Source organism: Onychostruthus taczanowskii, unplaced genomic scaffold (assembly GCF_017590055.1).
Source record: "Onychostruthus taczanowskii isolate IOZ18803 unplaced genomic scaffold, ASM1759005v1 scaffold13, whole genome shotgun sequence".
NCBI classification, from domain to species: domain Eukaryota; kingdom Metazoa; phylum Chordata; class Aves; order Passeriformes; family Passeridae; genus Onychostruthus; species Onychostruthus taczanowskii.
Genome location: NW_024498462.1, coordinates 3,467,914 through 3,480,088, shown reverse-complemented (window position 1 = coordinate 3,480,088; position 12,175 = coordinate 3,467,914). Strand labels below are relative to the sequence as shown.

At 37.9% G+C, this 12,175-nt stretch overlaps 1 protein-coding gene across 4 annotated transcripts in view; it reads right to left on the bottom strand.

Moving 5' to 3' along the window:
- Positions 1–9,655, bottom strand: part of MTMR1 (myotubularin related protein 1) — a 44,259-nt gene extending 34,604 nt beyond the window's left edge. For 2 of the 4 annotated variants that reach the window (XM_041396793.1, XM_041396791.1), the window contains exons 1-8: positions 9,529–9,655; positions 7,046–7,069; positions 3,360–3,435; positions 2,469–2,563; positions 2,171–2,278; positions 1,667–1,768; positions 902–985; positions 191–340 (exon numbers count right to left, since the gene is read on the bottom strand). In XM_041396793.1, coding sequence (XP_041252727.1) covers positions 191–340; positions 902–985; positions 1,667–1,768; positions 2,171–2,278; positions 2,469–2,563; positions 3,360–3,405 — 585 coding nt within the window. In that variant the 5' untranslated portion in view covers positions 3,406–3,435; positions 7,046–7,069; positions 9,529–9,655. Of the gene's footprint in view, positions 1–190; positions 341–901; positions 986–1,666; positions 1,769–2,170; positions 2,279–2,468; positions 2,564–3,359; positions 3,436–4,802; positions 5,190–7,045; positions 7,070–9,528 lie in introns of those variants that run through there. The other 2 variants (XM_041396792.1, XM_041396795.1) reach the window with 2 other exon arrangements.
- Positions 9,656–12,175: the final 2,520 nt, after the last annotated feature.

Below are 12,175 nucleotides of genomic sequence, written 5' to 3'. Positions count from 1 at the left end.
CACACTTGAGTTGCTCCCTTCAGTTCTAAACCCTTTGAGTCTAAAACTTCTTTCTTTTCCCCCCACCCCAACTCAAGAAGGAAGCCATCTCACTGTTGTTTAAAAAACAAAGCCTAAAAGAACACTAATAATTTATTTAAAGCTACAAATTTCTAAAACACTTCCATTCTCTTGTACAAATTTCACTTACAGGAACTCTCCCTTTTGCTCTAAATGCTGCCACTTTTGAGAGGTCATCGTCCTTTACACTGGTTGGCACTACAAGAACAGCAGGGTATGTATCACAGAGCTCATAGGTGCTGTTAATTTTGGATATTTTCCAACTCTCATTGGGCAAGCCCTGTATGGAAACAAAACAATTTTGCATTTTTCAGATTAGACCTTTACATATCTCAGTTTGGGGCAATGGAAAATTTTATGTGCTGCATACTTAAAAAAAAAAAAAAGGCAGACTTTAAGTCTTCATACTGAATCATAAACCAAGGGAAGTCTTTCCTACTAAACTGATAAAGAAAATAACCATATGGAAAATGCAGATTTTTAAAATTATAGACTGTGGTTACTCTTCTGTTTAGTGATGCTTATTCAAATTCAATTTTTATAATGCCTGTGTTTTGTAGAAACAGCACTTGAGAAATGTGGATTTCAGAACCATGCCAAGTTAGACCAATTCACTCAAGTACTCAGCACCTGTATCTCCAACAACTTTAGCAGGTGCTCAACACACTCAAACTCAGGCCAATTGCATTTTATTATCTAAACATGAGATGCAGACTGTCAGTCTATGTAGCAAGAGTTACACAGACTGAAAATGCTGAGTTTTCTGTAACATTTTTTCTTTGTTTAAATGGCTCTGGGGGAGATGGAGAACAAAAAATACACCACGTAGTCTATAACTTACCTGCCTCTTATATTCTGCCATTGGATCATACACTTTCCAGCCATTAACAGCAAACTTTTCTTTATAGCTGAATGCAAAAAGAGGCTAAAAACAACAAAACAAAATCTTAAATTACAGCCTGACAGGTTGTAAGCACAATAACTCCAAAACAGTCAACACTCCAGTACTTCCAATCTAAAGCAGACATAACACCTTCAGTCAAGACTGGAAAACACTGAGCTAGAAAGTTTGTTCCATTAAATATGAGCTCCCTTCAGTATGAGTTTCAAGTTAAAAAAAACAAGATAAGAAACAGAAAACTGAAGTTATTTGCCTCTGATCACACAACACATCAATGGCAATACCAAGATGAGAAAATTGGTTTCCTACCTCCCAACCAGCTCCTTACCCACACAAGCAAATGAAATAGAATTCTGCAGCTAACTAACAAGACTAATTGTACTTATTTGTTGTATTAGATGGAACTTCTAGATTGAATTATCTCCTGCAGAAAATAACATTCAATACATACATATTTTTAATCAGCAACATTAGGCAAACCTAGATCTCAAGTGTTATGCATAAATTAACTTCATCAATAGCACGACACAGCAGTGTTTGATGAATTAATGCAAAAAGCACACAGGGTCAGAGTGGCCTGCCTGCTCTGCAACAGATTTTATGAATCAACACTTCAAAGTTTGTTATACAGCCCTTGTATTTCCTCCCCTACACTATCCCAAAAGAGGAGAGCCAGTGACAGCCTCTCTCCATCTCAAGACTTACCAGCCCATTAGAAACAGGAAATGCACGTGTTACAAGGTTTTCAAAGATCTCCAGTCTGTTCTGCTCTTCCTGCTTATAGGCCAGCCGCAAATTTCTCATATCCTGTCAAAAATAAGTTACAGTCTCACCATATGATAAATTTTAAAAAAAAGAAAAAACAGTTGTAAGACATTTGATTGAATGAAGGCATATACAGAACACTGAGTCACTGACACCATCTAACCCCCAAAAGAACAGAGTTGTGTTAGAATTCATGAGATAACTAGAACTGTCATTAGAGATGCTTGACAGAAAAATTGCCACTTTTCCTTTGAATTCACTCTTCAGACAAAAGGCAGAAGTGTTTTAGACTGCAAGTATCATAGAGGAATTGAAATAAATGAAGAACAATTCAAACACAGGGAACTGATCAGAAAGAAAAACAGCACATGGGCTGGCAGATTCTTCTTACAGAAAAATGAAATTAAAATAGTTTACTATTAATAAATCTCTACCATGCCTTACCTTGCAAACTATTTCTATACCACATGAATTGTCTCCATGGCTCTGTACTCCAATTTTTTCAACCCTACTTATAACTCCAAGGGGAACATCAACAACAAAAGGTGGATCCTGAAATTTGTATATAAAACAAACAGATTTTATTACATTAGAAGAAATACAAATTACTGTTATTCATGTGTAATTCCAGTTTAGTAAACTGCTGTGAAACATCTCACTTTACTGAATTTGCCACTTTCTGAAATCTACTCCAACAACATTCCTGCCTGAAACAACAGGCAGACAGACAGTGAAGCCTTACCCTCTCCACACTTTTGATAAACATTCTGAAGTCCGTCACTGTGAGCGTGCCACTGACTGCTCCCATAAATGGACAGATATACATAACATCCTTAGCTGGAAAACAGATCAATTAAAGCTTTGTTTTACTATTACAGACACTTGTTGCATAACAATTTATTTCCACTTGAAACTCACACGATTTTGGCAGCTCTGTAAGATTTTGATGCTTGACCTCTTTAGGAAAGTCTATTCTTGCAGAGCTGTCTTTATCTCATCAATGAAAGCAATCAAATTCCTGCACTGCTGCTCAGCAGCTCCTGAGCACTTGGAGCAGGGCTGCAGCAAGGGCAGGCAGGTCCCCAGCATCTGCAGGTACCCCCAGGTGCACAGCACCCACACTCACCCCAAAGACAGACCATCCAAAGTGGCAACTATTGACCCACATCTCCAAGTAATTCAGTTCTATGCCCATATCTTTGTTTTCACTTTTTTTCTCTGGTATTCTTTCTAAGCCAAGTACTGCACTGCCAGCACAGAGCTTGCTGTCACATGCTGAAGTGAAATAAATCCCACTAAGAACTGGAAACTAAGTTTACCATAACATCATCTTTTTTGCTGTAAGAATTCTGAATCTATGACATATCCTTAGTACCCTCAAGCAGAAATACAATACATACACCTCTATGGAGCAAAAAATCCTTAGGAAAAGAAATATTATCTATATGGAGCAAGTCATCCTCTGGATCTAATTTCTCCTTCCTACACTTGGATTTATAAGACAAAGAAAAGAAATCCACATCTGATGTTAAGTGGCATTATATTAAATAACAAAAGTCAAAAGGAAGTAATATTGTGTTTTTAAATAAACCAGAATTTAACAGTACTCAGTGCAGCACTCAGTAACACTTACCAATAACTTTGATTGATTCTCCAGGAAAAAGTGGAGCCTCTTCCATCTGTGCCAGTTTGTTTCCATCCCGCAGTGCCTGGCAAAAATCCAGAATCATGAGTAAATCTCCCTCTCCATCTGTACCACATCGATATATTTTGATGCAAAGTGCTTTTACTACCAGATTACTGGAACACAAGAAGTGTGTCTTTTTAAAAATCACACAACTGTACTAAACAGTACCACAGTAAAAGAAAAAAAACAAAAAAACCAACCAAGCACAAAACTAAGTACTATAAATTTAACACAGACATACATGTTAGTAGCATACTAGTAACGAAACATTCATGCAACAATTAGTTTCACATGCTAGCTATATAGCATACAAAAATATAAACAATAAGATCAGCCCAAATTAGTAATTAATAATTTGTTAGTGTTTTGCTGAATGCAGGTATTATTTGGGGTATTTTATCTATTTGAGAACATTTTAAAGCTCTTTTTGTTTTTTTTTTTTTTAAATTCTAATGCTGCTTATTTAATATTTGAGTATTTTCATCTGAGAGAATTATATGGCAGAAACTTTATTTATTAACATTTAAACTTTGTGATTGTGGCAGCAAGAAGCACCCCACAATGCTCTATTTCCATCAATACCTTACTAAGAGTGCCACAGGTTATGGAATAAGTTCACTATAGGAATTATGGATCCAGATGGTCAGATTAAGAATGAAGTAATAACAAAATACAGAAGAACAATTAGCAATCTTAAAAATAAGAGTTAGTTTACTAAATTTTCATTGAGGTAAATGGCTTCATTGCTGAATGATACACGATGGACTCTTTGGGTCCTTTGTTGGCAGCTAAGATTTACAGTGTACTAAAGATTGTAATAAAGCATAAAACAGTTTGTGGGACTGTTAAGAACCATGTAATAAAATGATCTCGGGTCAAAATGATGAGATCTCGGGGTCTCAATTTTTTACATCCTGAATAAATATAATGGGGTAACTTGTTACAATAAACAACTAATCCTCCCCTTGTACTGCAGCTCTGACCTACACAGAAGTAATTGGCAGGATCTCTCTGCTTCCACACAGACTACCCCAAGCTCTCACTAATAAATAATTTCTAAAAATATTTCAGCTGATCTCTGGCTTCAGATTTCCTTGGAAAATTTTGGAATTTTACATTCAGCACCCAATCACAAAAAATAATGCGCAGAGAAATAGCCAGTGCTTACAAACTGAGGGTGGATGTGCTGTTAGATGGGGCTTATGTTCAGTATTACATTTTAGACTACATGACCTTACAAGAAAACTCTGGCACATAACCAGTTACAACTAAATGCTTTCTAGGGCTCCTCCTGAGTGACAAAAGTAACATTTGTAAGCGCTGTATGAGTACTACTTTATAGTACCTTGCTACATAGTTAATGAATGAAAGATGAGTAAAACTTGCCACCTGATCAGGTTCTGCTTCAGAATGATAGCCATTGTGTCCATCCTGAATCTCCTGCTTTGCACGAGGCAGCAGTAGGGCAAAAGAGAAGTAACAGCAAAAAAATTGCAGACAACAGGTGAAAGGACAGAATCTTATCTTTTTTTTTTTTTTGTTTCCCTTTTTAAAATTTCCTTAAAAAGACAGCATATACTTTAACTCCAGTTTAGCTTTCCAAAACCTTCCACTCCTGGCATACACTATTTTCCACAGAAGAGAATCCAAGCTATTAGCACCATCCTTTGAATGATACTTGGCATAACACAAATTGAAAAATCTACTCCCTTTTTCAGAGAAGAGTTAGTGCTGGTAGATAAGAACATAAAAGTATGTACTGTCTTTTTAAGACAAATAACCTTACAATGAAGAAAATTAATTTCAGTATGCCACATGCTTATCAATAGAAGAAATCGAGTACAACTTGCAATGGCAGCATTATGGGAAAACTCATGCAATCTTTCACAGAAAAAAACAGGTTGACATCAAATAGAAGTACCTAGACACCTAAAAAAAGCTTTGCTGTGTAAAACATGTTGTAATTGAACCCTCAATATTATACATATCTTTCTAGCAACTTCTATGTTGTTGTCTGAAACTTGGCCAGTAACTTTACAGAATCTAAAATTACTACTCATAGCAAAATATGCAAACAATTCACATTTTCATGGTAATTTATTTTTGCATAATTGGCAGCAAATCCTGAACATTAGTTCAATTTCTTTAATAAACATAAGATCCTTTTGCACACCAGAGAGAAGCACAAATGTCATCGGGTCAGTTGAAGGAATTATTTTAACATGTTCAGCCAAAAATGTTCTTCCGTCTTCTTCCTTTAACGGCTGGAAAGAAGCTGTGCTCATGACAGTCTATTACTCCCAGTTCAAATGCAAAGAACTTCTCACTTGGTCAGGCTGTAAAACCAGCCTCAGTCTAAATTTAAAAGTGTTTGTTAGAAGTCTGTTTTTCTTTTTACGCTATTTCTACAAGAAAAAGCTTAGAAAAAGGACTTCAGATATCTTCACAGATAATTTGAACTCTACATAAGTTTAAAAAGTTGTGAGTAATTAAGAAACCTTTTCCAGTTATAAAGATATAATGTTACTAACATTTACATATGGGTAGAATTCTGTCATACAGTAATTACTTAAGTTTCACATCATAATTATGTTGTTTCGGAAATCAAAGAAAAGTAGACATTGTGATCTCTGGAAGAAAACCAGCAGGACAATGAGGAAATACACCCCAAAAATTTAAATATATGAAAGACAAAGAAGCAGAGCAGACCATTCAAATATCAAAGCCTTTACACAGAACTGGGAACAACTGAACAAAACCACTTTTTGTTACTCAACTCAGACCAATTATCTGAAGTGCTATCTATTCAAAAGAAAAAAAATATCAATTTGTGGATTTGTATGATTGGACTAAACACATCATTTTTAAATAGGTAAACAACAGATGAGAAAAAGAAACCATTCAGACTTCATCTCTTGGTTTCAGACTGAACAAGAGGTCTTTGTTCGAATAAAAGTGTTGGACACATTTCATGAACAATGTCAGAACACTACCCAGATCATTTCTCACTCCATAAATGTTACTAAGAGAGAGGGGCAAGAAAACAAGGCATGCCCTTTTTAATCTTCAATGAACAATGGGCAAGCCCTAGTCTCAAAATTATCATTAAAAAGATGTAGGTCATTGCACTAGTGCCTAACTTCAAACCTAACTTTCAATCCTATTACAGCCTGGTAACAATTAATTTAAAACAAGTACAAAGGCAAGCATGAATTTGGAACTTACTTAAATAGGACAGACACAGACAAAATGCTTTTACCACTGGTATTCTTTAGCACAGACATGTTAGAGCTGCTAACACAGTACTCTGCAGTCTGACGCACGTAAACCTGAATTGCAAGCATCCATTTTGTCAAAATTAATGTAATAAAACTGAAGTTAGTATTGCACACTCATAACATAATTTTAAAATATTGCTCTCTTACATACTGACTTTCATTGCTCATGAAAACATTGTAATGTATATAAAGCATTTTTGTGGCAAAGAAGCTGTTGCACTGCATAGCAAAATGGCCTCACTGGTTCATAAAACCCATTAATGAGGTAAAGAATGCTTGACACACCAAGATCTCACACAGCACAAGAGACACACAGGTAGGAGGCTGTTCACTGCTAGCCAAAGGTAATCTTACCCGTATAACTGGCCTCCTGTACACCTGTTAGTTAAAATATAAAATATTATCCAATGAAACACATGGATTTGATTTGTTAAAGATACTGTATCTTATTTCACCAGACTTTCAAAAGAACTCTACTCCCAAACATTTTAATTATAGCTGGATTTTGAAAGAACAAAACCAAACTATGCAGAACTAGTAACTCTCATTTGCAGAATTGTTTTGGTCTAAAAAAGAAAAATCTCAGACACTTCATTTTAGTGATGTAACAAATTCCAAGCTCTTTGGAAACATTCATTCCTAATCACCCTTTTATCCTGCTACACTGTGCTATTGTTAAAAGAGAAGAAAGAGCCTGGTAATCCTTCTAGGTGGAAGACAATAAGCCTGCACTAACAACCATGAAGGAGAGGCACCGGACCTTTCAGAAAAAGACAACTCTTCTCAGCTTCTAAAGGTGTTTGTAGCCAGCAACTACAATCTGAGCCATTTTCATTTATATGAGCCCCTCATTCAAGAACACTCAGCAGCCAGAGCATGTGTCAGAGAAGACACACAGAGCAGAGCTCAGCTCAGACTGAGATTGCTGCTGTAGGGTTTAGCAAGCAAGAGCTCCCCCAGTGCTCTCCAGTTCTGACCATTCCATGCTTCCCTTCTCCCTGGTAAGTCACATAGGAGTAACGAGAGTAACACTGTATTTACCTGGTTTTGCAAACATATGAATTTAAACACTAAAAAGAAAGAAGAAAGCAATGAGTTCCTGGTAAATCCAGCACAAACTAACAGAACTGCCTGACCAGCAAACACACACATCTAACCTGATCTGAAGGTTCTGAGTTGTAAGACAGTCTCTAAATGCAGCAATTCGAGGTAGCCAAAGGTAACGAAGACCCAGGAAAGTGCATCAAAAGAGAAAGATGTCTCAAAGGAAAACTGAGCTACAATATGGGCATTGTCTTTCCATGTGTGGATTCCACAGTAATAATGAACAAACACAAGCTGTTAGTGGTACTGAGTGAGAAACTATAAAAAATTCCATAATGCTATTTACAAATATGGGATTTCAAACCACAGCAATGCAATGATGCTGAATACAATTTATCCACCAAAATTCTTAATTTAAACCATCAGGCTTAATCCTTTTCTTTCATTTCTCAGAGACAGAGAATGAAGTGGAATTATAATTAGGCCTTAAAAGATTTATTCCTGTTAAATAATATCTGAGATGAGTTTGGTATAGAGATGGAAGTTATTCAAAATTAAACAGTGCTCTCCATTCCAGAGAAATGAACTCTACTCAGAGATAAACTGAACACCAAGTTTACACACATGGATTTTACTAAAATGAAATCCTTGGCAAGTACAACATCAACAGATGCAATGCAAGTGCATCCCACAGTGTTTTACAAAAATGATGGCCTTGACCTGGAGCAAGCATTTGCAATTCAGCTGCTGCAGTATGGGAGAGCTACTCTTTACAAACTGCTGACTGTGCCAACTGTGTGAAACTCTGTTGAGGTTGAACTTTTAAATACACTACAGTCAAAAACATTTTGTGGACTCATCTCAGGCTGAATCTGACCTGCTGTCACTCAATCTAAAATGCACCATTTCCAGACAACATACTTTGTAATCACAGGGCATACGTGAATTAAAGTCTAGCTACAACAAAACAAGAAAAAGACATAAAAACTTTCCAGTGGCCATTCTCTATGAAAACAATAAAACTATTACAAATCTAGGAAGGAAAAGGGATCTAGACAGCAGCAAGTTGGGCTTCTTAAAGGGAATTGAGACATGAGCAACTTTTGTCACGTTGTGAGAGGACAAAAACTGCCCATGCTCCACTCTCGACAGCTGAGTTGAGTGGCTGCTTGAAGGGAACAGCCAGTGAGCGTGAAAGAACAGGGGCACAAAAGCACAGTGGAACTCAGAGAAACCATACTTGCAGCCATTACCTTAGTGACAAAAATGTTGCTGGGAGGGAATGAAAAAGGTGACTTGTTTGTTTGTTTGATGTTAAATTCTGTGTCTCTGGAGAAATCCCATTAAAAATGATACTCAATTATGTTCCCTACATAGTAACAAAGACATTAATTTATTTTTTGTGGAATCTGAGGAGATCAATTCTGTACTCTGAATAACACACACCAGAAACCATTTAAATCTATAACTATAATCTACTTTACTAATTATTTCATATAGTAATCAAAAGAAAAGACAACTCACTTTTGATGTTTTATTCAAAACATTGACTTTTAAAATTTCCTTTCACTTCTCTGTTAATTTTTATTCTGTAGACTTCAATGGCACTATTCTAAATATGGAGCAAAACAGGAAGCAAATTCAAGAGACTCCTATGGATAATGAGATGTTTCTAGTTCTGAAACACTCAGTGATCACTCAAGTACTTACCACTGGCTAATCAAGATAGCAAGGACCTTCAACTTCCACTCTTGTATCTTAAAACAAATCAATGCATTCCTCAAGTCACTTACCCTGTAGTCTCTGGACACGCCCTCTGATGGGACGGACCCTGAAATCTGACTCGAAATGGTTGCAGCTATCAGCTGTTTACACCATTCCACATGGGATCCAGTCGGGCTACAAAACCAGAAATTTCAAATTGTTTAGCAGTAATTCAAAATGAGTATTTTGAATAGCACAGATCCAGAAAGCAACACTGTAAACAATCACTAACATCCTAAAACTTAGCTTGCTTTGTGAGCAGAATGCAACTATTTTATTGACCAAATGATGTAAAATAATTTTCCTGGATCATGTCAGAGACACAGAACTGTCAGAAAGTTGAAAGTGAGGTTAGGGTCCTAGGAACTTAAAAAATGTTCTGCTCCTTATCCAGTGTAATTTTTACCATTCACATGCTTTTTTCTTAAAGCCATCCATGGAATGAGTTTGGCCAAGTAATAGGAAACTCCTTATACTGTCCTTATTAATATGTCCTGATTATTCTGTAAATCCTCAGAATGAAATTACTTCATGCTAGTATTAAAAAATTTAAATGATGCTAATGTTGTATTCTATATTAAATGCTGAAAATACATATTGTCTAAAGGGTAACTTCTAGTTAGCCGCAGCTTTTTCCAATTAATGAAATAAACCCTGGATAATCTTCAGGCTGGGCTTTCCCGTGACACATCACTGAATTGTAAAGCACAGGGTGTTTACAAGAACCCCAAAGCATCTGAACTGCACAAAAGCCCAAGTGATGCAATTTCAGAACAGTCTCCTGAACTAGTGCTACTCACAAGTAATGCAGTCCTGAGAGGGAGAAGCAATGACAGTCTTAAGTGCACTAGGTCTGCTTCAACTCACACTGGTATCCAAGGAAAAACTGGGAATGCCAGAGGGAACTGCTCCCTGAGCATTACTGCAGCCTCAGAGAGTGCCTTAGATAACTGCCACTTTTCTTCAAACCATTCGGCTGTGCTTGTCTACAGACTGAATGATTATTCAGAAATTAAATACAGAAATAAAATGGGTTTTTTTTGTTTTTTTTTTTAGTTAATTCATAAACTAGCTTTGGATTCTATGAGTGCTCCATGACACTGAAGTGAACATACTCACATGCACCCAGCAGGTGCACCACACCTCGGGCATTAAGAGGCTGGGGTAACAGCCTTAGATGATCAATTCCTACTGAAAAAGAGATCTTCCCTTACATTAACTCTGCCACTATAGCTGGGTAGAAGGCACAGATCCATGCAACAAGATCATGCCTGAAATGGAAGATCCTTCAAAACTTTTCTAATAAATTTTAATAGCTTTCTCCCCACCTGCATATTCTACACAGGACTAGATCTCACAATGTTGTTTTGCAACTGAAACACATCTGTGATAGTCCTGCTTGAACAACAAAGATAACTCTCAGGTGAGGGCTGAACTTGAACCCAGATTTACTTAGAGAACTCTTCATTTAAGTTCTGCAAAAGAGCCCAATGCCTAAATCCTACAGAAATCCTTTTCTTACCTCATTTATTTATCCTTCTCTCACATTTCTTTAATTTCCAGTGTAGCTCTTCAAGACTTGCCTAAGTTTGTTTTCAAATAAGCACTCGTTAATTAAGAAAAATATTTATTTTTCTATGGCTTATCTTCACAAGGAATCAATACATCAACAAAGTTAGTAACAGCAGGAAAACGAATATGAATGCAGGACCATCCCCTGAGAGCAGTGCAGGGGATGTGACAGAATTAAATGTTCCACAGAGCACGGATCACACCGATGTGCCTTCTCCCCATGCACCAGCGGGGCACACAGCAGAACTGACTGCATTGCATTCCAGCCCATCTGCACTCACACACATTAGCCTGGCTTGGTACAACTGCACTGGCAAACAAGTGAACTGTATGACATATAACTGACCCAGGAAGAGCAAGATCAGAAGAAGGGAAGATGAAAATTAGAATAAGAAAGTGCATTAATAAGGAACACAATGGTGTACCTTTTGATGACAGAAAATGGACATTTGATTTCCATCCTCACTAGAATGATGGAAACTCCTAGGTTTCCACTAAGAGAAAAAAGAGACAATACAGAGACTGGAACCTAGCACTGATTTTAAATATTCATTTTTATTTAGTTTTCATCAGGGTGAGATTTCCATTCACTTCTACTCCTTGCGTAAGGATTTTGAAGCTCAATTCTGAAGCCCACCTTCAACTGGAAACTTCTGAGTGAAGTAATGTCTCTGCCAGCGGCTGCCGGAGGAGATGCGGTCCCACCTGGCACCGCTCTGGTGAGACCCTGCGGACTCACCGCACACACTTACAGACACACACCAGGGACACACCGGCACAGCGGTGCCTGGCGACAGTCCCATCTCTGCAGATTAAAAACACGCAGGGAAGAAACCCCAAACCAACCGGGAAGAGTCTCAAAACCTGCGGGCACGTTTGCAGGACGCCGCCCCAAGCCCCGGGCCGCCTCAGCCTCGGCCAAGCAGGCGGCGGCACTGCCGGCACACGGCAAGCGCGGTAGGAAACTTTGACAACAGCCGGTTCCCGCCGCGGACCATCCGCCGCTGCACGGCAGCCGCCCTCAGACTGCAGCTTCTGGGGCCGGAGGGGTCCGGGGAGGCCGCCCCGAGGCCGGGGGACCGCGCTCGGCCGAGGCTCGGGCCG